Raw genomic sequence first — 27877 nt, forward strand, 5'->3', positions numbered from 1 at the left:
AAACGTTTATATAATACTTTGAAAGAAACTTTTGTAGTTTGGGCCATCTTTTTTGTTTGCATAATTTAAATATTTTCCTGTTTTTTGCGCGGAGCGTCGTGGCTGAATTCAGTGGCTGTTGTGATTTCAAGGTCCCGAAAAAGTTCATGCTGGGTGGCTGTCACACCGTCGTGGTTTACTTGGATACTTCAATAGAACAAAGCCATTGTTTCCCTACAAGGCCATTCACAATATCTGTTAAATACAGGCTTGTTTAATAGTCTGTGTGCGTGCGTGCGTGCGTGCGTGCGTGCGTGCGTGCGTGCGTGCGTGCGTGCGTGCGTGCGTGCGTGCGTCCTTGTCAGAGGTTTTTTTTTCAGTTTTACTTTGGAATTAGGGAGCAGCAGTGTCACCTCATATTTTTTATTATTCTTATTAACGTTTGGATTTTATATTTGCTTTAACACAATTTGTGATAAAATCACATGCTTTCTAATACATATAGAGATATAGAGTATGAAAGCAACAGTAAACAGCTACAATGTAAAGAAAATGCAGGTGCGCACCTAATCTCCCATGCACTACACTACCAGCTCAGGTACAGTCTCTGTCGGCTGTGTCCCTGTTGTGCCGTAATTCATGACTTTGTTGCACTTTTCTTTTTGCATTTTAATGATTGAATCACTTTGCACACACTAAAAGTCACAGGGATGATTTAAGAAATTCTCAACCACAAATTTAAAAGAGGTGTGAATGACAGGTTGCCTGCAGTTGGTGTCCTACAGCTAGCTGAATGTTTCTTCTCTGCCAGAAATGTTGAAGAGTTTCGTTTATCTCGCTCCACTCTAAATCCACGCCCCACCATGACCTTCAGCATAATGAGGTCCCAGTATTATGCTATTAATATTGATAACCCTTACCAGCATTCCATTTCAGGGAACAAGTTGCTAAAAGCCTGCCAGATAATATTGACTAAGCTATTCCTTAATATTCCGTGCCTCCAAAAATGGATGTTGTAGCTTGCAAGTTTCAGTGGTTTGTAGTAATGAATTTGACTTGTGGTTCAGTAATGTAAATTCAGTCATGTGTTACCGTGTTAATGCATTATATATATACAATTTCCTTAAATAGTTGAGTTTGGTAAACTCAGTGAGCAGAACTTTTGCCTGAACACCAACACGTCAGAAGACACTTTTCAAGCTCATGACTAATTATTGAATTAATTAGTTAATGAATTAGTTATGTCAGCCTTTTGAATACACATGTAAAGAACCCAATTCAAAATAAGAATAAATGCAGATTAATTGGAAAGGACAGAAAATCTCTATCTACGTTAATGTTGTGTATCTATAAAGATGCATGCCACAAATCCAGTCAGTTTTCCCTGGAGGAGTCAACACCATGTGCTTCTGTGAGGGACATTCATACATAGTATAGAGCTGCCTCCTGCCAGGTCAGGTAGAGAATAACAATTTGACTGAGAATAGTCCCAGTGCTCGAGAAACCCACTCACCAGATTAAACATTCCAGCTGTGGACAGCATGTACATCAGCCTGCCCTCCAGCTTTCGCTGAGACCTGGAACACTTCACGAGTCTCCAAAGACGCTGCAGCTCCCTCTCACCACATCATCCTCCTCTTGATCCTCCCATAGTTTGTTGCGGTCTCTCCTGTATGCTTATTATTTTCTAAATAAAGACATGCCGAGTTATCATCTCCTTAATTTTACACAACCCAATAGTGAGACACGGCGAGAAAAGTGAAAGCGATGGAGTTGAGTTTGGCAGGGTTAGAGTGGGCGGATGGAGAGATTCACTGATGTGCCGGCTTACCTTGGCTTTAAAACTTTAATGAAATGCATTGAGGGATGGATGATGGGGTTTACAGAGAGAGGTAGAGAGAGGGAGAGTTGGGGAGAGCAATGCAGAGTGAGTGCTTGTGTACCCTTCGTTGCTCAGCTGAGCAGAAAATCATTACTGATGGAACGCCATCTTCAAGGGATTTCCCCACTGCTGCGATAGGTTTGGGAGGGATTGAGGAGGTGAGCGTCTGAAAATAGAAAGGGAGGGAACGGGATGACACCAGGGGTTTGCAGGGGAAGTAGAAAAGGACAACAGATGAAGGAAGAAAAAAGAAACATGTATATTTTTGCCATTCTAGAAGCAGGCCTTTAGAGTCAGTGATGTCAGTCGGTCGGATGTACAGTTGTCTGTCAGCTGGTCCGTCACTTTTGTCCAGGAAATGTGATATATCCTCTCACTGTGCAACTAACACCATCTGCAGGTCAAAGTTGTGTCCAGTATAATGGTGGGCAGTATATGAATTTTTATTTCCTGTATATTAATTTTTCATATGCCTCCATACTGGTGGATTGCTGAAACTGCAACTCAAACTCTTCAGGCAGCAAAATATAGAATCTTGTTCACTGTGAGGAGCGAACCCTCTTGCTAATCCGAATCAGAAAAACTTTAATAATCCCAGGGAAAATAATTTTTGCTACAAAGCTCCAGATATACTAACAACAAATATTATACAGACAACATATTGTAGAAAAACTCAAATTCAAATTTACAGAAATGAATATTTACAGTAGTGAAATATATACAAGATCAGAAATACCAGACTAATGTGCAAAAGAATAGATTCCCTGTAGTTGAGTTTGAATTACAGAGAGGAGGTGACAGACTGTCCAAGGGTACAGGCTAATGGGTATAACTTCTAACACAACAACTTATAACCCACAACAAAGAGGCAATATATAAGGCAAAACACAATGAAATACAATGATTTGCAACGCATAAACCATTTGTTACACTGATATTTGTACATTTACAAAATGATACCACAGAACTGCATATATATTATATGTACTCCACAGTAGAATAAGCCACTATAAACCAATAATAAGGCCAAGTCATACCAACAAAAAAACCCCACTGATCTACTGTGAAACCATCAGAATCTTAAAAAATACCAGTAGTAGCAGTAAAATATCTCCGCACAAGATGGAAGCACAGCATTTTCTACGAGGCCTGCACTGTCACAAAAGGCAAATTCAAACAAATAACAACTGCCTTACTTGAGTGACAAGTTTCAGTAAATGTTTCTGCTGACAGGTGTACTTTTAAAAGACAGCAACAGCAAATTTTAGTGTCTGCCTCTGTTTCCTCTCAATCGCACACATACCCCCAGCCCCACAAGCTGAACCCAGGAGTGCTATCGTTTCAAAGCACATGCACACAGGCAGTGTATACAGGCTAATACGGCTGATGCTATGTAAGGCGTTCAACCTTGCTTCTCAGCTTTGACCAGCACAATGGTGTCGTCAAGTACAGTAGCATCTTGCTTTCTTAATGTATGTTCTTTGAATCATAACCTTAGCAGGAACACAGATGAGATTTTAATTGAAATGCACCAGCAAAGGCTCACATGACCACATCTCATATTGCTTTCATTCAGTGGGAGCTCCCACTGAATGAACCCATTATGTTCATTTCAATCTGAGCTGTTTGCTCACGTCACACCATATTTTGAGTGAATTAAGTAGTTTTCTATGGCCAGATCTGCAGCTGCAGACCTCATGCTGCTAGGCAACAGTAATAAAGCACATAGGCCTAAATGAAAGGCCACTTTGAGTCTGTAGTTGTCACAGAAATCTACTGAAGTCTAGTTTATATGTAGACATCAAATGTCAGTGAACATTTTCTCTTGAAGATGACTCACTGGAGTTATCGGCATTTGGTTTTACACAACTTGAACTTGGAATGTCGGGTCAAAATTGTGAAATGTGAGATCCTGAATGTCATTTTTTGTTTTTTAACAAAGTGTTATATTTTTTAATTTGATATAAAATTATCGCAGCAACTATTGCTCTTGAGGTAAAACAAATACAACTTCAAATAAATCAATCTTTTATATACCGTGGTTTCAGCAGTCTTTTGTGATGGGTGTCTCATCAACAATGTCTAACTGATGTCAAAGAATTTTAACTTTTTTAACATTTCATAATGCTCCATAGAATGGAATGATACAAAATACAAAAAAGGTGACGCACAACATCTTTTTGGAGCGAGTTGAAAACAAACAGATGGGTCAAACCAAATGGGAAAAAAACATTGTTTTTGGAGCACCACAATCTTCCTGAGCTTCAGTGATTTTTGGCATAGATTCTGTGAACTCTACTGGATGGATGAAAACCATATTTCCAAAGAAATATTTCCTCATTTGGTGTTTGGCTGATGCTAGTTGCGAGTGCAGAACATGTCACTCAGGAATCTTCCATAGGTGTTACACTGGGTGGAGGTCTTGAACATAATTTTCATGTTCCCTGTATGGAACATCGGTTTATTATATTTATTCAAGTTTTTCCTTACATTTGTCACCAATCTGTTAATAGAAATACAATTCAGCCACTGAATGTATACCTTATTAAATCCCTTATTGTATAATAATAATAATAATCATTTCACATATTCAGGTAATTATGGACATAAAGACATACACGATAGTCTCCCTGAAAATACCAAGTATAATGATGTCATTAGATGACATTTGCTCATTACTATTTATCCAAATGAGCTTCATTTGAATGTCAGGCGTGCAGCTGTGGGTTCAGAAAATCTGCTCCTATCCCAGTACAATCACCACGGCTGCTGTCACCGCGTCTCAACAGTTGTTCCATGATTCACTGTCAGAGCCGCTCCAGGATTTCCTGCTGTCGTACTGTACGGTTGAAAGAGAAAAATCCACAAATTAAAATGGAGCTGTGTGGTATTAAAATTAAGCAGATTTTTTTCCCTTTAAACTGAATTGTGCTGTAGGCAAGGTCAACACCCCTGTATGTTAAGGAAATGTATTTCAATTAGCATAATGTTGCCAGTATAGCACTAGCACTGCACTTTGATGTTAATTTAAAGTGAAGCACATTACTATGTTGATCAAGTAGAACCCCCTCCGTCTTCACATTTGTCTTATTCATGATCAAACTGAGCACATAAATCATAATGTTTTATCATTGGAAATGTTGCTCTGAGATGGGAGCAGTTAAACTGGAGCTCTGGAGCCCGCTGCCACTTAATGAGCAGCTTGTTATGAGCTTATGTAACAATGAAACATTTGGGAAGAAGCAGTCATAATGCTAACATTTTGTTCTCATAATCGTGATACATATATGCTACTACGTAATGGATTTTACACATACTGACCATGTACTTATTTATAGTAAAATACTGTGGTATACTCATTAGCTGTGAGAATGTTGCGGTACAACATTAATGGAGCGTTCTACTGAAAAAAAAAATCAATGTCCGGTACTTAATAATTGTAGATTCGAACATTTTGCAGCTTTGTCCTTCACAGTCCCATAGTTTATGGAATTCATGCAGGATTAAGAATGGTGACATCATTCCTATATAGCTAGCCAGCTACGTTGCTACATCTCTGGAGAGCAGCGACAGAAAGATGCCCCCAAAAACAGCAAAAGGTGTAGATGCACAGCTGTACAAACTGTTATAAGTTGCTTTTCAAAACCGCTAATCTCGCTGCAATGGTGCATCGATGATTGCGTAGTGATCAAGTCCTGGGTAAAGAAAAGAGAGAGAGAGGAGGAAAGTATATAAGTAAATAATAAATAGGAGAGAAACCTTAAAATTGAAAAAGTTGATGACGGGTGCCATCCTCTGTAGAGAAGCAGGATACAAACTTTTCAGAGCCACAAACGGCTCTAAATGAGGGAAACAGATGTGGAAAATTAAGCAATAGCAATAATCAAAACTAATCAGCAAAGTTTCAGCAAAAGAACACAGTTTGCCATATTTATAATTTAGATGATTTGGTAGAACATGCTCAGTGTGATATGTGCCGTGTATATCGTACGTCAGTGACAGAGCAGATTAAATTTGAGATCACCCAGCAGTCCCTCCTGCACATGACTGATAGAGACGGTGACTTGGGACAGGAGGGCTGATTGAAGGAGTGATGAGCTGTAGACGACAGCCAGCTCAGTGGGGACCAGAGGAGACACTCTGCTCCTCCACCATCCACCCTGGGAGCAGTATAGTCACTTCCTCCACTTCATTTCCCTCCTCAAAGTTTAATATGTACATGCTCACTCTCACCCTCTTCTCCCCGCACCCACACACTTGCCATCTTATTCACTGATCCAATTAGAGTGTAGCACTTCTCTTTTCAATTTCCTCCCTGCCCTCCAGCCCTCCCATACGTCTCAGAACTTATCTAACCGTGCTCTCTTCTTCCACGACACGTTTAGATCACCAGCCTTAGTTTTTGGTGCATCCAAAAGTTCAGCCACTTTGACTAGTTGGCACAATAGAAAAGCTTTATGTCAGTCAGAGGTGAGATGATGCATGGAGGTATACCAGAGATTATCAGTGAACTACGAACGTGCGAACGAACAATGTAATATGTCCTGCTCCCTTGGCCGATGTTGACTGCTGTCCTCTTTGATCTCAGTGCGTCAAATACCGGCGCGCTGGGGGGGCTTGCTCCACATGCTCTCTGTAATAGCCAACCTACGAACACACTACGAGAAATAATCTAATTGCGTTGCGTCAAAAAGGTATTGTTGTGTCTACGTTTGGTTTTCAGTTCATAAAGTGTTACACAACCAGGGCCATATACAGGATAAATATGGAAATAAGATTAATTGCATTATATTCACAGAACTTTTCACGCCTTTGGATATATACTGTACAGTAAAATATTACATTATATTAAATATTCATTAAAATAAAACTGTCTGTTGCTAATGACTAAGTTCACTTCAGGTGCATTGTAGATGACCTCAGGTATGTTTTCACAACTAACAGAACATGTAACTGTGGAATATCAGAATAAAATGTCTTTGGATATTTTCTGCACAGTTAAAACTTAACAATATATTAAAAAAGTTTCCAATCACTAAATTCTGAATGGTTGATAAAAAATCAATTTAATATTGTACTGTCATTTACCTTCTATGTTTCATCTTCAAAAGTGCACGATAAAATGTGACACTGAATTTGAAACAGCAAATTGTAATTTCTGCATCTATCATCAAAGTATTTTTTATTATTAGTAGAAATGTTAACATCTGGTTAGCATGTTAATTTACAGTGTGTGCCTCTAAAATTTTCAGTTGGGGGTCACAGTGCTCCAAGTGAAAAAAAGTTAATCTGGATCAGTTTAAATCCCACTGGCTCTGTTTTACCCCAAGACATAAACAAAAACATGATATTCTGCACATTTAAGTTGGAATGGCTGGCAGATATTTTGTCCTATAGTCATATTTGAAAATGATTACTATATTTTCTGCTGTAACATATTGCCTGTTAGAATTGAGGCTACTTTGCACTAGCAGACTTGTCTCTGGGGATGGCAATGACTGTTGTTCGACCGGTTGATTCATCACTTTGGTCCTGACTGAAATACCTCAGCAACTATTGGATGGATTGCCATGACATTTTGTATAGACAGTCTGGATTCCAAGAGGGAGGTATCCACTTTGTTTGATCCCTTAAAAATTCATCAGGTCCAATTTTTTTTGTCTATGACTTTGGGTTATGGCTAAATACCTGCGAAGGGGTTTTTCACACCACTGCACAGTAACCTGCCACCTCCAGTCATTTAAATGAGGCGGGGCAGCAGAGAGGAAGCGGTTTCCATCACGGTGGTAGGGTTTTGAAGCGGTTGCCTCTCGCGTGAACGCCCTAGATGTCATGAACCACTTTTAAAAATGTTTTGCTTTTTTGGAAAGCACTCCTAAACTCGGGCGGTTGTCAGTAGGGATGGGAAACAAGAACCAGTTCCAGTTGGGAACCAGTAACAAATCTGAACCGTATGCTACTGAGCTCATCAATTCTTTAATCAATGCATGTTTTTCTGACAGTTGCACATTGCAAAACACTGGCACCAAATTCATGTGTCTACGCTGCTGGAACCTCATGAGTCATGAGGAAGAAACCGATTAAAGTGTTGCTTCATTCTGCTAAGAAAGACAACAGTTCTGCTAATGTCTGTAAATTGATCACATTGGTCACTTGATCACCACTTAAAGGTGGAAACAAGGGCAACACACTGAAACATCTGTCTACACAACATGGGCTTAAATTCACTACGCACGAGTGTCACGGTTTCCCAACCTAGCAGTTTATAACATAAGCCCAAAGTTATTGCAGGGCAGGCTTAGGAAATGTTTTTTTGGCTAAGAAAATCTAATTGAAAATAAATATAACACAATTTTCCCTAAAAGATGAAATGAGTGAAGGCATCAGGCTTGAGAAACATTTAGCCTTGTTTAAAAAAGATTACAAATGTAAATGTTTTTAATATTATTTATTAACAAATAAAGTGTACATTAACATCAAAAAGAAATATAACTTCCATGTAAAGTGCACTGCAAACAGATATTTTCAAATGTAATATCAAATATAGCAGCTGCCTGAAACCCAACAAACAATGGCAGAATTAACCTGCTGTGTTTGAGATTACTAAAAAAGAAAGGACTGGATCAGAATGCTGGATCACCTCATTTACCCAATATCTGATCCAGTTAATTAGTCAATATCGGAGCCGATATCCAATCCTGGAACCAGTGCATCTCTATTTTCTTTATAGTATTTATACTCTATATTCTATTCTCTCATTTGATTTACACTGTGTTCATACTTATAGATGATAGAGCAGTTGCATTGAGGCATTAAAGCTGTGTAGGCCAACTTTTTTTTTCCACACCGAAAATTGATCAGGAATCAATACCAGCATTACTATTAATAAAATCTAATCAATCCCCATCCCTATTTGTCAGGCTGGTTGCTTAAGACGAATGTGATTCCCATCAGCCTCAGCTGTACTGAACAAAGATAATAAACACTGTAAACATTACCTGCTAAACATCACTTTGTTAACATTGTGATTATGAGCATGTTACCATGCTGGTGTTAGCACTGCTGTGTCCTAAAGTGTTACATTTACAAACTTTATTTTGCCCTGAAAGACCCACAATAGAATGTCCATGACATGTGCAATACTTTCTCCTAACACTCCTTCAATACAACGTGTCATATTTTATCGATGCAAAAATTAGCAGTTGCGCAACATTTTGATGTCCTTTTGATGACACAAATGAAGTGTCTGATATCACAATTTACTGCTCACTTATAAACTATTGAATTAATATGTGAACAAGGGAGTGATTTCAGACAGCCATAGTGTTGTTAAAGACCCAAATGTGGCAGTTTGCGAAGAATATAAAAGTGATTCAGGAGGAAACTGTGTCATTACTACCAGCCAGATTTGAGGGTAATTCTGCAATTCAGCTCTTTAAGGCAGGCCTTTAAAACCTGTTTTACACCACAAACAAACTGACAATAGCTTCTATTGCAGAATAGAATGGCCCTATTTTTTGTGGGGCCGTAATGACTAGTGCAAGCAGCACTCCGACCTTTTGGTATTTTGCTGACAGTGAAATTTGCTTCATCCATCTGTGTGGTATTTTGGTGCGCAGTTGTCTTTTGATGCACACACAAGTGGAAGGTTATTTAAATGAGACAATGCAGAGAGAGTTGTTGTTTTTTTATTGCAATTGGACTTTGTGGTGAGAAAAGACTTCTTCTAGAAGAAGACTCTAGAAGTACATCTGTTTCTGCCACAGCATGGAGCAATTGCGAATCAACAACAGAATACGGCTTTAAGTGTTTGAACCATGTTGATTTATGCTTCCCAGGCGAAGATGCTTTTGAATTGGCTTCAAAACTTACTGTTTAATGTGGTTCAATCACCCCTGGTAACTGTTGTTTTTTTTTTTAGATTACTTTCCAAGCTTGAGTCATGTCTCAAGAGATTTTTTATTGTTTACGTTTGACAGTGTCCTACTTTAAGTTCATAGCAGTTACAGTACCCTAAAAGGGTTATGTGTTTCCTTTGAATGGTGTGAATGCACCTCTAATGCCCAAATACTAGGTTAAAAGCATCATGTGGCTGAAGTGCATTCAGCAGGTATTTGATAAAGACCATGGGCTTTAGGTGAGAGTAGAGTGAAGACAGCTCTGAAAAGATAATGCACAAGCTTTGATGTAAATGCTCTCTCCCCTGACCTCACCACTCATTCAAACTATTTAGCGTCACAGTGACGTATGGTCTGGTTTTAGAGTGCATCCGAGGTAGACTTGCTATGAGATTGTGAAAGGTCGGTTCATGCTCCATTTAAAACTTTTTTTTTTTTAAGTACACTACCCACAATCCTAAGCGTAACAGTGATGTCTCCAATTGATGGAGCTCACTGTTACCATGTTGACAGCAACCCACAACGACTAGTGAGCTTTACCTTTATTCCTTTTCTCTTTCTGTCTTCAGATTTCTTTTTTGCTCCAAATCAAATTATATATGATCATGATTCATCTGGTATTTGGTTGGCTTGGGTCAAGGCTTAAAACTCCTTATATGAAGGATTTTCTTAAACGTCTTAAACTGGAGCCATTCAAAGAGTGGGTGGTTACTGTTGAGCTCTATGAAGATGTACTTTAATCCTGTAAGAATGCACTGAGGTCTGTGCGTTGAAAGATGCAAACATCTGTATTCCTGTCCTGATTCCCTTCTTGAGTTTGTCACAGGGATGAGGTGTAGTTGCTAGCTGCATACCATCGAGCGATACCCATTTGATATATCATTAGCATATTCTTACAGCAGTATCACACGCTGTACAGCCCATTTTCCATTTTAGTTATATAATAGTCAAATAATCAAGTCAGGGGGAACCATCTTAGGGTCAGTTTCATATACTAGGATTATAACCCCTCCTAGAATAGCTTTGTCTAGTGCAACACTGGAATGATAGTCTTTTTTTGGCACAAACGTAGTGTTCTCTATGGCAGGTTGTGGATCAAAATGACTGTAGTTACTGGTGCGACCGAATGCTCCTTTTCTTCTCTCCGTTTCTTCGCTCATCACTCCCTTCTCATATCCTCCCTGCTGGAGGGACTTTACATATCCCTGCACGGAGGGTGGGTTGAAACACGCTCTCACTGATGCAACCTCCTACTTGGTCTGTGCTCTGTTTACTTTGGTCAGTCTGTCCGTTTCATTTGACTTTTACTTAATCAACTCTCTTTAAGTTGGGGAATTCACCGCATCCCCTTTTTAGCACCAAAACATAAACAAAATAATGAATCTGTGCTTCATATGAAATTCAAAAGTACATAATCTTGGCCATGATCCTGACCAACAACAAAGTGCTAGCACATACCAGCGCAGATGTTGTGCATGATGGCTTTCATTGAAGAAGTTTCTGATCAAGAAGACTGTGGAACAAGTTGTCCTGGTTACATCCTTCCTTGTCTTTGTAACTTGAGGGCCGGGCACACTCAGGGCCCGTGCTGTTCTTTAAAGAGACAGTCACTCACTCTGTGGCCATGTGGGATCTCATTATTTTCCAGCATCAGGAAGAACCTTTGAATGTGAGCCCCATAGATTACGTCACAGTCAGGTCGGATCAGTTGTTGAATACAAATCCCCTCTCCATGCATGACTTCTATCCTCTTGAAATATTTTCTTCAAGGCACGAGGGGGGCTTCAGTTGTTGGAAACACTAAAACTATACATCAATGTGGTAGCTTTAGGACATCATGAAAGAATAGCTTTGGTCATTGGATTTCATTATTTAACTGTAAAAATTCAACCAGTTGAATTTAATCAACTCAGCAGTTTAAATTAACTAATTTGATTGTTTTATCTAATCAAATTATCAATTATCTTAAAGTATTCATACAAACCATGTTACAGAAATATGTAGAAGACTAGGCTATAGAGTTCATCAAATTGCATTTTGTTATTGCAGCATATCCTATAAAAGCTGTGCAGTGGCATACCAAATCTATAGCTCATATGGCTAAAAAAGGCTGAAATAGTTCCAAAAGCAAGATCTGCAGTGACTAAGGTCCGTCTATCAGCAGCTTTGCAGTCTCTCACCCTTGCAGACTTGACCTGGTGACAGTAAACACTTCACAGTACGTCCAACTGAAGTCCGGAGAGTGGACCTTAGATTGGATTAAACATATGTAAGCCCCCTGTGACAGCACTCACCTTACACTCAAAGCAGTCATGGCCTTAATATCATTTAAACGGGTGTGTTTAAAAAAAATTCACACCCCACTACAGTTCTAATGTAGTTAGCTCTAGAGACCAAAACCATTTTTTGTATCATTCTGTAAACATGTTTTTTCCTACCTTAGATTTGGACAGTTTCACATTGGGCTCTACAGGGTTTGACTCACTTTTGGAGCCAGACGCCAGTGGTCATTTGAGGAACTGCAGTGTTTGGCACTTTTGCGTTAGGTTAGAATTTCCTGGTGAAGGCTTTGTCCGTGTTAGATTATATTAGTCAAAGGGTTCTCTCTCAGGTGGGGATCAGCCTTGATCCTGGTTTGATGGCAGTGTGGTACCTGAAGGTTTCAATTTGAAACTACTTTACAATTAAATAAAACAACAAAAACAATACAAACAACCAGTTATTTGATGTTGTCACTCGCAGCGATGAACCCGTAGAGAATTATCAAAGTCGAAGTTCCCCTAATAAATAGTGTTTTGGCTTTATTGCTGTGGTTTTGCGGCCCACAACTTTCCTATTGTGGTTTTTTCTCTGCACTCTCATCAAGTCGGTTTTCATCAAAAAATATTTAAAAAAAAAACATTGTATGCTGCTTATCAAACACCAGTTGCTTCATTTCTGCTGGATGTATAAACAGTTTGCATAGGTTCTTTTATCAATTCCATTCATTAAACTTTAAATGTGTTTCCAGCTGGTTGTGGAGTTCTGCTCTGAAATCTGGGGGTTAAATGAAGAATTAGATGAAGTTGACTGGATGGATTTTGTATTAGAAGAGCTAATATAATAAAAAAACAAAGAAAAAAAAGGTTATGTTTTCTTTACAGTGTAATCTCTGTCGCTTTTTACATTTAACGATGTGACTGATGTTTTGCGTACGTGCACACGCACACCTGCTCTCCTCCAGATGTGGGATGTCTCACAGTGAGCGCAGAGTCGTGCTTCTGTGGAGGCTCCTGAACGTCAACCTGCTGTGACTTACAGCTGGCCCGACCTGTCAGAGCTAACCACGCACAGTAAACAATGCCAGACATTTGAGAAATATGACTCTGCGTGTCCTGCTGCCTGCCCCCGCCCCTTTGACTGTAACTCAGCCAAAATACACTTATCAGAGTGCTCAGTGGTTGTAATCTTTGGAGCTCTCATTTTTCATTTGAGCACTTTATCCGTTGATTGTCGCTCTAGTAGATCGTAAAATCTGTAATGTAGAGGCCAAACATTTTTATTGCTTTGTCTAGTCTGTGAGCACCTCTTATTTTCTTTCCAACTCTTATCAGCAGCTTTTCCTTGTCTGTTTTTTTTCTACAGGTTTTGTATGCAGAAGAGTTCCAAGTTGGTGCCAGGGGTGACGTTAGACCTCATTGAGAAGTAAGTGGCACTTCATCGCCATCCTGAATAAACCAAAAAAAAAAAAAAAACTCTTTCGCTCTTGCTGTCGCTCTCTCTCAGGAGGGTGCAGTCTAGAGAGATCATTATCCTGTTTTCTTGGTGTCTTTCTCTCTCTGTCTATCGTCCTGTCTGTCTCTTCTGCTCTCTCCTCCTTATTGTCAGCGCCTGTTGTTTTCCATCCTGCAGGTATAATTCTCTGCCTTTGTTTCTCCCTCACAGCCAAAGCAAAAGAAGTTTGGCAGATTTAATGCACCACCTTTCTTCAGTAAACCTCTGGGTGCCAAGTGTCTGAGCGCCAAACATCTCTTGCTCATAGGCACGCACTCTGAGTAATATTAGCACTCAATATGAACGTCATATTCAGAGTTTTAGTAGTTTCACAGAACCATCAGGGGTGGCTTTTCTGGGGTTTTTTCCTCCTTGTGTGCGGGGGAGATTTAAATGACACCCATAAACTAAGTTGGTTGAGGAGGTTTTTGAAGTAGCAAGTAACTTTCAAACAGATTGTCAGAAAAAAGGTCTTTTTGGAAAGCACCTTGAGGTGCTAAACCTGAAGAGTGTCTCAGCAGTCTTTTAATAACGTTTGCTTAAATGTGAATAATCGTTTTTCTTAACATGCTGAGATTTTAGTGTGAAAACTTTTTCGACTCTAATGGCTTCTTGGCTGAGGGTTTAATCAGAGATACTGTGCACTTCTCTGCTCTTCTCTGTCCTGCGTGTCCTCGAGAGGTCTTTTCTGTGTGCGTATGCATGCGTGTGTGGTTCTTCAAACTCACGACGGTGCTTATGTACTTTCCCACCCTAACTTTGTTTTATGTGTTCTCCTTTGGAGAGGGCCATATGTCTAATCTAGTGTTGTAAATTCTCCATCTTGAGTCTATATTTACCTCAAGTGCAGCCATTTTTTGAAACAGGCTTTTATTACAGATGTAATTTATTTCAAATGTCCCATTTCTATATATATATATATATATATATATATATATATATATATATGTATGTCAATCAATCAATTTATTTGTCACATGAAGTCATATAACATGACATTTTATCCCTTCAGCTCCTTAAAGCTGTGCATTAAAACATTAATTAAAATGTTTTGACGACGGTTGGTGGGGGGTTCTTAGGCAGTGTCCTCATTAAGGATCCTAGTGGCCTGAGGGCACAAGTCCCTCAGTGCTGGCCTGGTGTATCCGGTACCTTCTTTCTGGCATCAGCAGAGAAGAGAGGCTGTTACCAGGGTGGTTTGGATCTTCAATGATTCTTCAAACCTTATTCTTGCAGTGCCTGGTGTAAATACCCTTTAGGTAGGGTAGAGCACTGGCTAATAAACCAAACTAACCATTCTTTGCAGGACCTTGCAGTCCTGTTAGGTGCTGTTTCTGTATCTGGGCAGCACTTCTGTTGCAGGCTTCAAGGCATTATGCTTCAATCAGTAAAATGTAATACGGATGATCTACATTTTAAAAAAAGCCCTCGACAGGCTGAAAGTATATCATCCCTCTCTTATGGTATGCTTTTAATTTGAAACATCTATAAGTGTCAAGTTAAAATTAATGTTTTACCTTGTTTTTAATACTGTTCCCCATTTTTTAAATTTGATTTTTTTTCTCTGTTTTTGTTACATTTTGGTTAATGGCTTTGCAGGTCATGTTTGGATTAATTAGGAATCATGCGACTCAGCGCTCACTCATTTAAGCTTTTTCAGAATAATTGGTCCACTGAGTAATTTGATCATTTGTATGGGGTTTACATGTTCACTATTAACTTGGTCCCCATGTTTCTAAAAGATAAATGAGGATTATCCCTAATGTGAACATGCTTCACACCCCTCAACAGTTTGTCACTGTTCTTCCTATTACCATTTCATTATCTTTAACAAGGAATTTTTATTTCATTGATTTTATTTTTTTTCCCCTACCATATTCCGCCTCTTCCTCTTCTGTCAAACACCGCTTTTCTCCAGTGGTTAAGCATTATGCAGGAAATGCCCTTGTACTGTGCGTATATCTACTGCAGGATGGGAAACCACTAGAGTGATGACGAACTCCTTTGAAGAAATAAGGCCTTTTTTCACTCATCTTTTTTTTCCTACATTCTGCTTCTCAACCTCACCAACATCAGTTGGTGGGTGTGACAGCATTGAAGCCCAAGTTCTCATGTCCTCTTCATCTTTTATCACTTGTCTCACCACTATAAAGAATGGGCTTCTGTGGAGAGGGTAAAGAGTAATTTATGACCTGCTTGCTGTAAGGAGAGTTTTAGCACCCACAAACGTCACACTAGTTTACGTCAGAGACGGTGCTGGGGAAAACATGCTCACCTGTTATCATTCTGTCGTTAGGCATGAGTAACACTGAACAGAAACAATGGTTTTCTGTCAGGGACAAACTGAGTGCTACGTTCACTAACAATCAAAAGTCAGCTCTAAACCCACGCCTGCTTTAGAAACTGTATTGTAGGTTTGTTTCCTGGCAAATACCATGACCAACAGAAGATGGTTTCACTTTTCTTTCAAATTAAAAACCTAAAGTGAAATTCTGCCGTAAAATCATCCCATGGTCTTTTTTGACACTTGTACACATCAAATTAGCCATCGAGAAAGTTATTTAGTGTATGAACTATTAATGATGATTATACGGAGAGTCGCTAACAGCCGGACGTGGCTAACACTGATCAGCTGAGGGCATTACCCTGAAGGCATTAAAACGTCTTTTTTAACCACTAATACTGCTCAAAATAACACCAAACCTCTGCAGTAGCATGAGAAGAGTCCTTACACATAAAACGACGCAATGAAGCACCAACAACGTAGTTAGTGAACCCGGAGTTTATTAAAGACTTACCTACTGGCCCCTGTACCAGCTCCTCTCATAGTAATGTCCATTCGAGTCGACTACCAAAGTAAGTCCAAAAGTTTTATGCGTAAGGACTCTTATCATGCTACTGCAGAGGTTTGGTGTTATTTTGAGCAGCTTCATATAAGAAGCTGTTTTAATGCCCATAATCACCATAATGCCCCAAGCTAATCATTGTTAGCCACAGCCGGCTGTTAGCGACTCTACCGGATTTCTTCGTTAATAGTTCATACACAAAGAGGTTGATGTCTCGATGGCTTATTTGATGTATGTAAGTGTCCGAGAAGACCCTGGGATGATTTTACGCCAGAATTACACCTCAAGGGTTGTAGGTGAATCACTCATACACGGGCTGTTCTGCTTTGTTTTATAATATCATGGCTCTGCTCTTTGTGTTACAGCCGGGCAACTTTCCGCACGTGTCACTGAACTTGATGTTTTCGTGTTTGTTGCCTATGTTGACAGGTTGCCGTGCTGCTCAGACAGGCTGCAGAACATCTAGAGATTTGAGATCTGCCACGCGGTTCATAGCAAAAAGAGACAGTGAAATTGTTTTTTGACAGTCATGCTGACACCATAACAAAGCTTTCATTACACTTTCAATGTGTATATATGTAGAATAATGAACAATTCTAAATATTAAGATTGAACTCAATACTTTCTGTTTCAAATAAAAAACCCTCTAGGGTTTCTGTGGACAGACTCTTAAACTCTCTGTCTGTCTAAAACAAATAGAAGTGATATTTATAATGAAATGAAACTTTGTATTATTTGTGGCCATTATCATAGGGAGACTCAATGTAGAAAGGCAGGCAGCAACACTGTCTGTGTGACACCACACGCCTGCGAGCCACAGCAGTTTCAGCGAGGTAACACTCCAAACACTGCTCATGCAGGCTGTCCGGCCCTGGTCTTGGCTGTCTGCTTCAGACATATACACAGCAGGGTTGTACACTAATACGAAGCCAGTAAGGTTAAGAGAAAGAGCTCTGCAGCTAAACAGTGCTGACCGGTTCTTTATTAGTCCGTATCCTCCACTGAAATTGGATTTGAGACTGTCTATTCCTAACAATATTGAAGAACTAATAAAATATCAGATTATGAGATAGATGACCTTTAATTGAAGTACAAGCATGGTTATATGAAAGCAGGGCATTCATCAGCATTCAACACAAGATTATAAATGTCAATATGTGTGGTACAATGAATGTTTAAGGAGGCCCTATTATACTAGTTTTCAGGGTTGTATTTTTTGGATCAACTACAATAGGTTTACATGCTTCGATCTTTCTTCATGTTCTCCGGTTTCCTCCCACAGTCCAAAGACGTGCACGTGTTAGGTTCATTGATGACTCTAAATTGCCTGTAGGTGTGAATGTGAGTGTGAATGGTCTGTCTCTGTTTGTCTCTATGTGCCCTGTGATAGTCTGGCGTCCTGTCCAGGGTGTACCCCACCTCACGCCTGATGTCAGCTGGCATCGGCCCGATAGGGACAAGCGATTGAAAATGATGTATGGAAGGGTTCTCAGAAGTGTGTAAATAAATTCTGTGGTGCCATCGGAGAACGCTTCAGCTTTTGCCACCCGGGAGAACGAATACTGTTGTTGTGACGTCATGGTGAATTGCTGTATATGGAAGCTAGCGACGTTAGCTGTGCAACATGCTAACATTAGCTTTAACAGGTTAACTTCCAAAATAAACACCAAAACAGCATAAAAGTTGGCGAACTTACAGCTTACAGTTTGAGCCTGTTTGTAGCAGCATGACCAATAGGGAATTCAGGATTTTTCTATGTAGACAAATCCCAGAAATTCAGAGAAATCTCTAATAGCGACCGACACCCTAGCATTCAGAGGTGAGCACAGCCAACCCAGACAGTCGGCAGGTCTCACGTCTAAATGCAAAGTACTTCATTATTTGACACTGGTATTATAAAAACATATATAAAACTATAAAACCTTATAACTACATTCATAGGTCAGAAAAGATGGAAAAGCATAATCAGTAAAAGAAAATCTAATTCACTAAAATGCTGAAATTAAGTTGTGACTTAACTTCTTGCCCTTGATATTTCAGCAGCCCTGAACATGGCAGCAGAAGGGCTTTTTGTTTTTAATCAGAGGTGGCCGGTTGGGTCCCTGATGCTTAAGTTGCGGTTTTGGTTCATTGCATGTTGTCCAGAGGGCTAAATGTTGACTCAGCTGATGTCCCTCAGATTTAAATAATGGATGGTCTCAGAGCTCATGAAAGAAAAATGGAACTAAACCCATTTGCCATCTCACCTCTCTGCTCCATGCAACTGGGTCACATTTCCAACTCAAGTCAAACATTTTTCAAGGGACACTTCATCAAAACAGGAGATATCACAGAAACAGCAGTTCCAATAGGGAATATTATGATTATATAAAAGCTGCACTGATCAATATTTTAATAACAATCTTTTGAGTGTCAATCATAGTGACCAACTCAATGCTGCAGTTCCTCTCAGCTCTGTGTAGCATTGAAGCCTTTCAGCTCATTGTTTTGGTGGTCCGGCCTTCAAACTCCGATAAACCCAAAATGGCAAACAGAAAATACAATATTGGATTTAACATTTGTTAGATGAACAGGGACATGACCCAGATGAAAGCCAAAGTCCAGTTGCTTTTGACTTAAATTGCTTTAGGGATAACGGTGACCTGGAGAAAATGAGAACATTCACAGGCCTATCCATGTAATGTATTTTCCCTGGATATAGATCCCCATTTTGGCAGAACATGTTCAGATATATGCAGCACAGCTACAAATGAGGTTCCTGTAGAAAATATCTCACTAACCAGCTCAGGTACACTATACAACATTTGGTGCACCCCAAAAAGCAGTACGGATTCTTCTGGAATACACAGAATACAATTTCCGGTACGACTTCACTCCTGTCTTGTTTTCTTTTTTTTCTTTTGTCTTGCTGACAAAAGCAGGACCAGCAGCTAATGTGTGCTATATATTAGAGCCTTGATGCTCTGCCTGAACCTGATTAGCACCATAATCAGTCTGCTGATTCATTGATTTTTCACTGATATTCAAAAATCATCTCACTACTAGCAGCTGCTTACAACAGTCTAAAGACCCCTATGAGTCTCATTAAAGGTATAACATTTACAATACATAACAATGTATAAACTAATAGAAGCGTAATCCCTCTGAATCATCACTTCTGACCCACTAGAAATATGTGTTGGTATCTGTTTCTGCAGTGAAATGCCCTGGATTTTCCTTTTTTTGTTGTTTAGAGAGGGTCAGGGGACATTTCTGGGTGTAGGCTTGGCCCACGTTGGGGTTTAACACTAGCTTATAACACTATGCAGAGTGAACAGCCCTCTGATTACCAACTGCTGCTTGTGACGCCCCTTCTCCTCAGCATCAGATACTGACACAAAGGGCACAATGCGCCAACACAAATTTACACAAACACACACACACACACACACAGGATATAGCTCTGCATTCACTCATAATTCAACAGCGAAAATACCGTTATTTACCTCAAATTCACTGCTTTGTCCTCACTGAACAGAGCTCACTCTCCTCACTCACTCTCTTGCTTGCTCGACCATCGCTGTGCTCTCTCTCTCTCTCTCTCTCTCTCTCTCTCTCTCTCTCTCTCTCTCTCTCTCTCTCAGCTTTTGTCCTTTGTCATCATTTTGCTGTGTACAAATTGCACACAAATTTTGTCCAAATTGTGCAAACAGCTAATTATACTTGCTGACCACTCATTGGGCACGTATTCACATTTAAAGGTCTTTCACAGTTGGAAAGCATGTCACTCATCACCCTGGAAATGTTTCAAACATTTGTTTCACATAATGGCAGCACTGAGTGGTTGCGTGAGGTTGAATTATTTATTAATTTTGGATATTCCTCTGTTTCTCCTCCATCCGTGCACCCTTCTGTCTCTGCTTCCCACATACATACAACACACTCACACACACACACAACCAATCACAAAAGCCTTTTAGATAAGAGAGTCACGATGCCTGGTGCCTGTGGATTTTACATGCTTACAATACGCTTGGATCCAAGCTACAGTGGCTCTCACTGTTCCGCTCATATTCAATTGCAGTCTCTTACACACACACTCATCCCTTGTTTTTTATCTCTCATGGCGCTGACACAAGTGTTGTGGGTTGATCCCTTTTCACAGCCTGCCTGTGAGTCTTTTACAGTGTGTCTCCACCCCCCAGTGGGCAGGGTCGACCTCTTGGTGTCTAACATCATCAGAAGCGCGGCTGTGCTGGACTCACTAGGGGGGCTCTAGAATTAGACTCCATAATTGAAGGAATCATATCACTGAGATGGTACCTCAGCATTTAGAATGCCCAGGAGATACTTTATTGATCCCGTAAGGAAATGCTTTATGCCCTCAGTCCACAGAGACGTCGCAGAGAAGAGTCGGCTACAGTATACAGCAGCAACCCTCGAGGTGGTAGACATAGGCTTCTGCTCTAAATAAAATCGTATCCCTTTTATGCAGGACTTTGTGACCCTGTTCACATCTAGTGTATGTATCCAGACACCTTCAGATTGTTTATTGATCTAGCTGAGGTCAGACTTTTTGTGCTACATAGAATCTTTTATATTTCTGCCCCATCGATTCCCATGATATCAAACAAGACACAAATGATGAATCTGTAAAAGCAAAGCCGCTGCCCCATCAGTAGTTACAGTGGAGTTCAACAAGGCTTCAATTACTCACATACTATACATATAAATAATGACTCAATGACCTACACCGCATAAACAGCTCACCTGTTTCCTCTCATGGCTTCATGTGTCTTTTAAAGGCTTTGTGATCTAGAGGTGCAGTTAGGTTTGCAAACAGGTGGAAAATTTCCAGTACATTTTGGGAACTTTCCAGAAACCTTCCAAGTTAAGGGGAATTGTGGAAATACTTTAGTTGGAAAAAGTTTGTAATCCATTGGCCCAAATGTGTGGCTCCAATAGTCCAGGGTTGAAGAAGTCTTCTGTGCCTGTGATGGAGGAATGCACAGTGCATGTAGGGGGCGTGCCCTCAATACCACTACAGTAAGCAGTGTGCTATGTGCATGTGATGTGCTGAGCAATAGCATAGATATTCTCAAGTGTACTTGCATGAAATCAGGTTGTTTTAGTCAAAACTATGCTAAAATATATTTTACCTTACTATATTTAAAATCCTTCAATTTTGTAAATTCCAGATTTATTTACGTTTATTACCATAAATTCCTGTTAATTCCCATGGCACATTTCCAAATTTGAAAATTAGCAAACCTGCAGTTTTCTAGTCGTGACACAGTGTCAGTCACATTTCTGTGGATAGTTAGATAGTTTTATGTAACCTTGTATCTAGTTATATAAAAAAGTAAAGTTTCTCCCAACAATATAGATCATCTTTAGGTTCACATTCCAAAGCATAAATGAATAGAAAACAGGCTACATTGTTCATACATACAGTAAGTAGTGAAAGTAGCATGTTCCCTCTTGCCTCTCATGAGTCTGAGGCTTGCAGGTGTGTCTCATTGGGTGGCTGTATTCTCCCATTTCCAATATACTGAAAGTAATTTCTTGTCATTCCACTCATAGTTTTTCTCATTACTTCTGCCAAGGAGTTTATGCTTTCTTGTTTAGTTTGTCTGTCAGCAAGATCACATTGGCCTGGATTTCATGACACTTTGTGGAAGGGTGTGGCATGGGCCAAGGAATAACCCATTACATTTTGGAGCAGATGAGACATGGCCTTAGCAGAGGTCTGCTCTGAGTGCCCTTTTAGTTCATTATATATTTTTATTTTATGTTGGTAGCTTTCATATCATATTGAATGGACACGCCAATTTAGTTTTTTTAGCCATTTTAAATACAGTTCGGTTTAAGTAGAAAAAGACTGTGTTGCCAGATGATGTTGTATTGCATTGTGGTAACTGCTGAGCCAACATCTTCGTCAGACGACTTTTTTTAGTGAGATGACTCTTTCTTTATTTCTGATCAGTGCTAATCTCAATCTAAGCATCGAGATTATTAAATTAAGTGTGAACAAGGACTACAGTATGTCTGACCTTTCCTTTGTATTCCTAATAGTGACTTTCATCAACATGAGAAATAAGGGTGAGTTTTAGTGTCTCAGCAGCTGCCTCACACTAAAACAGACTGTATCATTAAATACAGTATAGAAATAGGAAAGGATACATACACTCACTAGCCACTTTATTAGGTGCACCTGTCCAACTGCTCGTTAACGATTTTTTGATTTTCTAATCAGTCAATCACATGGCAGAAACTCAGTGCATTTAGGCATGTAGACATGGTCAAGACGATGTGCTGCAGTTCAAAGCGAGCATCATAATGGGGAAGAAAGGTGATTTAAGTGACTTTGAACTTGGCATGGTTGTACCTGTGATATTGTAACATGCACGACGGGGAGGGGGAGAATGTTTGGCGTGTGCACAAACTGTGCCTGAGAGTCTGCGCTGAGTGGACAGGTGACACGGGCGCTGTGGATATTTGCAAAACAAACAACAAGCTCTAGGTGCACTTTTTCTAAAAACGGATGATTTACGTTGTTCTATCGGAGCATAGTGCAAATATGAATAAATCAGGATAATATAGCACAACTAAAAAGGGTAAAACAAGAAATTATTGCAAGTTGACCTAAGCTTTAACACCTCTGAGGGCATTTTTCTAGCATGCTAGACAATTCATCCATCAACATTATCTGTCCAACCGTCCACCACTACACCATCTTTTTCCCTCATCAAATATGTTACACTGGATACTGAGCAAGGATATGAACTGCTGAGTGTTCATTCTTAGTGCTGACTTGCCACACACCTTTGGCAGGCACTCAAAGTGCTCAGGAACTGGCTGACCCCCATGCTTATACAGTGGGATGGTACCTGCCAGGAGCTTCACAGACGCTATTACTTGTCACTTAGAGGTGGAAATTGGAGGTTCCGGGCAGGAAAAGGTCGGACTCTGTGTGTAGTTAGAAGTCATTTATTGGGCTTTATATGCCAGCTGCCAGATTTTGGTGCTGATTATACGTTGTAAAAGTATTTTCTAATTGATTAACATTAAGCAGGTTATGTATTATTATATAGTATGGTGTCAGTTATTGTTAGATAACGTATATAACCATATTTAATGCTTCCGTCTTGAGAGACATTCTTGCAGTGCTCCAGTGCACAAACTAGTGACAATAAAAACACAGTTGAAACCAAATGTTTGGCAGGGAACCATGCTGTAAACTTTGGATGTAAACTGCAACCTCACTGTTTGGTGGAGCCAAACAACTGCAAGTTGGTAAAACTTAATTTGAATATGGTGTGTAGCCATAGCTCTGTATTGGCGATCGGTGGGCCTGTTTTCCAATGCCATTTTGGATCACCTTCTTGTATTGACAACCAAATACCAGATCTGGCACAGCAGGGAAGATGTCAGTCCTCCTTTGCATTTGATTGAGTGAGTTTAGGCTGCGAGGGTGAAAAAATAAACTTTTGGAGTAACGTAACCCAACGTAAAGCTGCGGTGCTCCATCACGTAACCTACCATCGGACTTTGTCAGTCAGTTTTGAGGTGAGAGAGGAATATCACAGTAAACATCCCTGCCTGTTATTGCTGCCATGGGGTCAAAAACCTTGGTAACCTTGGTAAAAAACCTTGGTTAAAAAAAAACAAAAAAACTGAGGCTAAAAATTGAAACACAAGAACCTACTGCCAATCGTGTCCTGCTACAAGCTCGAGCCTAAAGCACAGTCCCCTGTCTTTTCTTTTCTAACTGCTGTGGTTGGAAATGTCAAGATCATAAAAACACTCTAACGGGGAACAATAATTGTGAAATATACAGTCTATTCGGGCAGCATTGGGGGGTTAGCGTTCAGGACACAGGATGTCACACAAATGGGCCATTTAGGTGGCACTTAGACACCGATTTGGCCTCAATGCAGTCTAACCGGGACAACCAGAAGTCATACGGGGCCTTCACACTTAAACTATGACCTGTTGTCCCGCTGCACTTCTTCAGCATTTTGAGTTTGTTTTCAGTGTGAGAAGAGTGAGCGAGAGCACACAGTGGTCTGCTCCTCCCAGACAATGTCAAGCCCCTGGTCTTCTAGTTGTCTGTAGTGGCTTGATATACACACCTGTATGTAGCATTGTTAGCTGTAATTGTTCGAGTTGTAGTTAAGTGTTAAGAAGTGTTTTTTCGGGATGGCCGGTGGAACAGTGGTTAGAGCAGTCGTCCCATGTGAAAAGGCTGAAGGCGTCCGCGGGTTAGACTCCGACCTGCTGCCCTTTGCTGCATGTCTCCCCCTCTTTCTCTCTCACCCTGTTTCCTTTCTGTCCTATCTAATAAAGGCTTGACTAAACTTCCCAAAAAATTATCTTTTAAAAAAAAAAGAAGTGCTCTCTCTCATTCATTTTCACCATTCCCCACATATCTTCACTTTAAATTCCAGCCTCCCTTTTTCTTTACTTAGACACAAATGACTCACTTACTCACATTAACTGAAATATGTGTGAGCTTTTCCCTCATCCTCCCGTCTTCTCTCACAGTTTTACATAGTGTTAATTAAAAGGCTGACACCTTGATGTGGTAAAGGTAATTTTCTCCGCTTAGCTACAGTTTTCACTGTCGTGTCGCCCTGGGCTCAGTATGACAGAGATTTCCCTGCTCTCATTTCCACGGTGCTCCCACTCTCTGGTCACGGAATATCTAGAGCATGATCTGAAGTGCCAGTTTTGTTCAGAAAAAAGGTGGCTGGGTTTACAGATCTCATGTTCCTCTAACACACGTTATAGATACTGTCTGGGTACTGTACTGTGGGTATGTCTAGGCGATGTGATGGATATAGAGCGGCAAAAAAATGTAAAATGTATATATACATGTACATTTTTCTATATTTTTTCTATTGCACTATCAAAATGACCCATATCTGGATAGAATATATTGGTCATATCTCCCAGCCCTTACAATAGTGATGTCCACTCCTGATGTTCTCAGACAACTGCAGAATATCAGAATTCTGTAATGGGATGTCAATCACAGACGTTCCTTCCCTACAGTCAGGACAACGTTCTATCCTCAGGACAGTAAAATCATGCTTACACATCAGTGATAATTAGACATCGTAACAAGCAAATAACTGACACATTAGATGAAGAATAATAACATAGAGAAATAATGAAGAACATGAAGCTTTTATTTACATCACAAATGTCCGATATGCCCTATGAACATCCAGTGAGGAATTAAACAGAAGAAAGATTCACTAAAGGGGCTGTTGTGGCAGTTTTGGTTTATTGAGTAATGTTTAGTGCCCCTACACAGCTAAGATTCACTTACAACTATGTACTGGGCCTCTAATGTAGAATATAATGCCGAACAATTGTGACTGTTTTGGTCTTGTTTCTTGATTGAACCACATTTTTTATTCATTTAAAGGCATATGCTTTTATGACCATGCAGCTATTGGCCAAAACTCCAGCGTTTATAAGTTATTTATGAGTTTATGAGTTATATTATAAGTTATATGATATGTTCAAGTTGTTATGCTTTATTAGTTGCAAATACATTTAAAGGAGGTGTCCTCAACATCCAGAGCATTAATATAGAAGCAAACAGATATTTTCAATGTAAAGATATAGTGGATGAATGGTGTCCTGAGCAGAGGATAAAGTTACTCTCCTTCCTTGTTGTAATATATCAGTGTTTGTTTTGATAGATAGCCGTGAAGCATTGGTATTTCACGTATTGGGTAACAGTCTGTGAGAGCTGTGCGGAGGCAATCCGAGCCCACTTTCTATTCAGGATTTCAACAAAGCGTCTCGGAAAAATTAAAAAATGCATTTTTAAATGTATTTTATGTGTTAATTAATCATGATGACACACCTGGGGGAAAAAATCCTTTACATCATTCTCTGCTTCTGCCTGATGTTGCTCTGTGTCCCAGCTCTTGGCCTACAGTTTCTCTTGTGTGTACATTATAAGCAAACATGAATATTCAAATGTGCACTCGTTGTTAGTCTCACTGAGTAAGAGCCTAAGTGCCTGTAAATGTAAATTTCTTCAGATGTGTTGTGATAATAGTACTGAGCAGTTGCTACTTTGTGCTCTGAGTCAACTATGGGACATAGAGTGAGCGCGGCTGACACACTGCCATCTGTGTTATGTTGTGTGTGATGCAGGATCCCTGGCAGGCTCAACGACAGACGCACTCCCCTCGGGGAGCTCAACTGGATCTTTACAGCCATCACCGACACGATCGCCTGGAACGTGCTGCCTCGGGGTAAGGCTTTACATACAAAGACAAAACTTGTTTAATCGCTGTTGTTTTTCCACAATTACCAATAAGGCCAAATAATTCCTCTCTACTACAAATTAAGTCTTATTTTTGTAATAATGATAACATTGTGTTCACGACTATAATTAAAGAAATTCGGAACACAGACACACAGGACTGGTCAGCCAATTGACCATTCGTTTAACCCCTAACCCTAAAAATGATTGTCCACTCATAGCATCAAGCTTAGCAACGGTTACTAGGCATGGCAGGTTGGCAAACATGGTGCCAAACATATTAGAATAAGAAAATATAGTGTAAAATTATGTTTTTATTATGATATAAAAATTGAGCGAAATTAGCTCTACACTGGCTGTATCTTTATTTACGTGTTTTACATGGATGATGGATGAAGCCATCATATTTAAGACTCTTTTTAATTCGATTCTCATTTTGAAAACAGTGAGCTAATGATTAGAGTAACCAAATCTTAGAGCTGACATTAGCTTAAAGTGAAATTCGGTGTAAAATCAGGGGTCTTTGTAGGCAAATTGGGTCATTAAATAAGAGACGGAGAGTCGCTAACAGCCTGCCTCGGCTAACACGGAAAAGCTCAGGGCGGAGAGTTGAACGCATTATTACGTCTTTTTTACCACTAATACTGCTCCAAATAACACCAAACCTCTGCAGCAGCATGATTTTATTAAAAGAGTGTTTTAAAGACTTACCTACTGGTAAGTCACGTTGTGGTTTGTGGCAGACACAGTAATCCCTCTTCCTAAGGGTCTCTATCAGCGTCTCAATGCCCAGATTCAAAACAAAAAGCCACTGGTTTATCAGAGCACGGTCAACTTACTGCAATGGCAGCCTATGAAAAGTTTCTGGGTTGAAAGCTTTCATTTTTGTTTCACAGCAGGGAAAGATACAAACAGGATTCATTCTGAAGCTCTTCACTTTAAGTTGCAGGCTAGTCGTCTTTACCCGTGCCTGCACTCACATATGCTGTGCGTCTACCGGCAACACGCGACCCCTGCCCCCTGAGATCTTTGTTATGTTTCGGTGCTGCAGGAAAAGCTGTGTGGGACTTTTCTACACCTTTTACCATCTATTACTAACTTATATTTCACCAAACTGCCACAAACCACAACATTTAGATGTTTTGCTGGAATAAATCATCAAGGGGCTCCTTCCTTTTGGATTGCATTGGTAATCGACTTCAATGGAGCAGCTGGTACAGGGGCCAGTTGGTAAGTCTTTCAAAACACT

General features: G+C 39.9%; 1 protein-coding gene across 3 annotated transcripts in view; it reads left to right on the forward strand.

Moving 5' to 3' along the window:
* The window catches only part of rptor (regulatory associated protein of MTOR, complex 1), a 204966-nt gene that overhangs the window by 90775 nt on the left and 86314 nt on the right, over positions 1 to 27877 (forward strand). For all 3 annotated transcript variants that reach the window (XM_083924337.1, XM_083924336.1, XM_083924338.1), the window contains exons 8-9: positions 13384 to 13443; positions 26517 to 26617. In XM_083924337.1, coding sequence (XP_083780463.1) covers positions 13384 to 13443; positions 26517 to 26617 — 161 coding nt within the window. The remainder of the gene's footprint in view (positions 1 to 13383; positions 13444 to 26516; positions 26618 to 27877) is intronic.

This window comes from Echiichthys vipera (assembly GCF_963691815.1).
Source record: "Echiichthys vipera genome assembly, chromosome: 2".
Classification (NCBI taxonomy): Eukaryota; Metazoa; Chordata; class Actinopteri; order Perciformes; family Trachinidae; genus Echiichthys; species Echiichthys vipera.